Genomic DNA, 3918 nt, shown 5'->3' on the forward strand with positions numbered 1-3918 from the left:
AAAATAGAGTGGGAGAGTTGCAGTGACACAGAACGAGAGTGTGTCAGTGAGAACGATTGAGAGGGGAGTGGAAAGAGAACAAGCTGTCCCCATATTTTGGCCGAAAAATGGGCTCGCACACCGGAACTATGATATCCTCAGAGCTTACGCAAAAATAAACCAACTGCTCCAGTTAAAGGGTTGAGAAGGGGTGGTAGGGGAAGTGGATGAAGGGGAGGGGAGACAGTTATGTACTTCCGTCGTTCCGCAGGCTTCGACGAATTGGATTAGTGCTAATAAAATAAATTACCAACGCCCGCAGCAAAAGGATTGAGCGTGCCGACCCGCCGGAAATACAGTCACATTCACTGTAATCTGTCAGCATCCCTTATGGATAACATTGATGTAACACCATTTAACCAATACTGACAGTTTATATTGAGCCTAACTTTGGCAAACTTCACATAAAATAGTCAGTAAACCTTGTGAATACCATTGATTACTCCAATTCAACTAATGCTGACACTTTGAAGTGAGTCTCACAGTAGGAAGATTCATTTCAACCTGTCATTATGCCTTACAAATAACACAAATGACTTCCCCTTCATCGAATTCTGACAGCTTGTAGTGAATCAACCACTAAACAACTTATAAGGGGGCGCCTGAACTCTCTGAATTTAACAGCTTCTATTACTTACTAATGCTGCAGCTTTGATATTATTAGACTCTCACTGGTCCATTACTAGTAAAGTAAAAGTAAGTAGGTTCATTACTTACTTATTGGAAGCCGAGTAATGTAAGTTACTTATGAAGCAGTATTGTAGGAAATACAGAGGAATTCCATTAAATGTCTCCCACTCTGTCCTGGGATTTGTGAATCAAATAGAAAAGTTGAAACCGGGTCAACTTTTACGCCTCTGCTGACTTCCAATGGAGCGAGGCCTGGTCGATAGCGTAGGCTTCACTGTTAACTGCTACAGACGAATATCTACTGTTTGTGTAATATTTTGTCAACTGAGTCTCAGTTGTAGCAAATGGAGCATTACACATTTTTTATCAACTGGAATTTGAGCCGTGCTTTGAATTTAGAAAGTTAATTTTGAATTTAGAATTTAGAAGCACACACAATATAACTTAATAAAAGGGATGCTTGATAAACATACCTAGTGCTAGAGAACGGGAAACCAGAAATGACAAGAGAGACAACGAAATAGAGAGAAGGTATCAATTATATTGTCACCTCTTACAGTGAATTCAACAATTAATAAAACAAAGAAGTTAATAAAACAAAGAAATCAATAAACAACAAATAAAACAAGAAGAAGAATCATGAAAACCGAAAATAAAATTACTAAATTTAGAAAGTTATCTCTGATATACTTAATTCGGTAATAACCTACTCTGTATGCTCTACATTTTAAAACGTTTTAGATTGAATCATAAAAGCTTAAAGGACTCTAATTTCAAAAGAGCAATTATTGAAAATTATCATCGATATGTCTCAGAAGTTAATCATAAATAAGAATAAATATTTTAAGAAAAGATCCACATAAAATTCTTAGAACATTAAATTTTGAACACACTTGGAAACTTTAAAACACTATCAAAACATTATCAAATATTAATGATCCCCCCCCAATAATAACTATTTAGTATCTTTATATCATGAACGCTGCAAGGACAAACATTCCTCAAGTATCTATCATGGTATACTACCTTAAAAAAAACTATTCAAAAAATATATGTCATCAAAACAAATTTAGAAAAGGTTAGGGTCCTTGAAACTTCATTTGATCCTTTACAACTTTAAGATGAGATTATTTTTAAAACATGAATTTAATCAATAAGGACATTTAAAACATTCATGTACTCATTCAACTTTTAGTAGTTTAGAAGATTATAATTATTTATAAATTTAAAGAAAACTGAAATTCCCAGCTGGATCCTTACAGAGAAAATATGGCCTCACTTTTCAATGTAAAGATACAACCGAAAATCTATTACTCAAACCAAATTAATAAAATTAATAATCTATCTATCCCCAATAATATCTCAAAATTATGGTTTAACAAAAGTCTAATTCCGCACGTTTTAATTGATTGAAAGTCTGTCGTCACTAAAACCCATTTTGTCACATCCGGAGTTCCTGGGACGTTCGTTTAATTTGGAAAAAAGTTGTTACCTCATAGCTGTTTCTTCAAATTGAATCTAGGCTCGGTGATCGAGCTCTACACGTCCAGATGGACAGGAGACAGCATACCCCAAGCTAGGACGGCCATCGATTCAGAGGCGTCTCAGCGGCTTAAAGACACACGTTCATAGGCGCCGACTTGTCAAAATTATTGGGGGGGCCCTAACCGGGTGGTCCGCCAACCCCCCCCCCCCCAACAAATTTTTTTTAAATTTATAAGGCCTAGAAATGCTTTATTTAACTACTGGTATAAAATATTTTTCAAAAAGTCAAATTTATGGAAGAAAAAAGCTTACTTCTTTCTATTTATTAAAAATACAGAGAGTATGAAGAATAAATTACTGTATTTAACCCAATATGTATATATACATATTGATTGGTTGGCCAATGTCCCTAAATCATGGACCATTTTGAATTTATAAGACCTAAAACGCTGTATTTAATTATGCAGTATAAAGAATATAGGCAGAAACAAATCACATTTTACTCTTTCACACTAAAATAAAATAAAAATGAGCAAAATTAATGAACTAAAAATAGCATAAAGAATATCTAATATTACTCGAAAAGCCAAATTTTCAGAAGATAAAAAGCCTAGGTCTACTTACTTAAAATACAGAGAGTATGAAGAATAAAATAATTACTGTATTTAATTCAGTTTAACTTACATACATATCCATTGATTGGCCAATGTCCTTCTCCTTATACCATTGAAAAAGTATGCCTTCTGAGTTCATTGCTGCTTATAAACTCGTTCATCACCGTGCTCAAGTGAACTTCGTCCAGGACATCACGGTGGGCGTGAAGGACTGCTAAATTGTTCAGCCGTTTCTGTCCCATTGTTGATCTCAGATACGTCTTCAGTCGACGGAGTGCACTAAAAGAGCGTTCTGCCGTTGCCGACGAAATTGGCACTACTTGAAGAAGCTTGATCACTTTAACCACTTCTGACAGCATTTTTTTAATGGCTGGCTCTTGTGAAAGATATTTCCTTACATCACGCATTGATTTCATTTTTAAATTATTTTGCCTATTAATATCGGCTAACATGTTTAGATGTATTTGCAACCTTTCAACATCCAGGTCATTTTTAAAAAAATCTTTCGACTGTTCGAAACTTGAACCTTCTTCGTTCGCCACTAACACACTCAAAAACTCTTTTTCGACCGCAACGAGCCGCGACAAGCCCGTGGACTCAAAGCGTTCTTTGATGCAAGATCGCACCGTTTCACACACCTCGATGTAGAGAGCTTTGAAGTAGTCCTTTGGGGTGTTGAAGTTATGTGGTGAGCTGGCTCCGTCGTTTTCATATCTATTTGGAACGCGCCGTTTCCTTGGAATCACAGGCTCTTCTACTTGTGAAAATTTGTTTTTTAAGCACGACTTCCAAAACTCCTCAAAGCCATCTCGCTTATCATCTAAAATGCTAATCAATCCTTTAAACATGCCTTCCACTTCAGTTACACTTAGATGAGGGCTCTGAATGTTTTCGTTAACTTCTTCTACTACGTTCATTACATGGCAATATAAATTCAAAAATAAATAAGTCCTGAACAGTATCATAGATTCAAGAAAACCCGCACATTTATAACCTGCTTCAGTTTTGTCTGTTGAGGAAAATATCTCAAAAAACTGTAGGAGATCTTCATAGTTTTTCAAAATCCTCTGTATACTTGAAGCTCGCATTGTCCATCGGGTCGGGCAAAGTGGTCGAAGATTGGCTTGATCATTTTCACTTTCGAGGCGTA

At 35.9% G+C, this 3918-nt stretch overlaps 1 protein-coding gene across 1 annotated transcript; it reads right to left on the bottom strand.

The window, feature by feature from the left end:
* Window positions 1–2872: 2872 nt before the first annotated feature.
* Window positions 2873–3685, bottom strand: LOC111054776 (zinc finger MYM-type protein 1-like). Its single transcript, XM_022341874.1, has one exon. The coding sequence runs from the start codon at window positions 3683–3685 to the stop codon at window positions 2873–2875; it is 813 nt and encodes a 270-aa protein (XP_022197566.1).
* Window positions 3686–3918: the final 233 nt, after the last annotated feature.

Source organism: Nilaparvata lugens, chromosome 5 (assembly GCF_014356525.2).
Source record: "Nilaparvata lugens isolate BPH chromosome 5, ASM1435652v1, whole genome shotgun sequence".
In the NCBI taxonomy this organism is placed as follows: domain Eukaryota; kingdom Metazoa; phylum Arthropoda; class Insecta; order Hemiptera; family Delphacidae; genus Nilaparvata; species Nilaparvata lugens.

Bases quoted from the DNA above. Each gene is read 5' to 3' on its own strand.
- LOC111054776 (XM_022341874.1), bottom strand. From the start codon at position 3,685: ATGAACGTAGTAGAAGAAGTTAACGAAAACATTCAGAGCCCTCATCTA.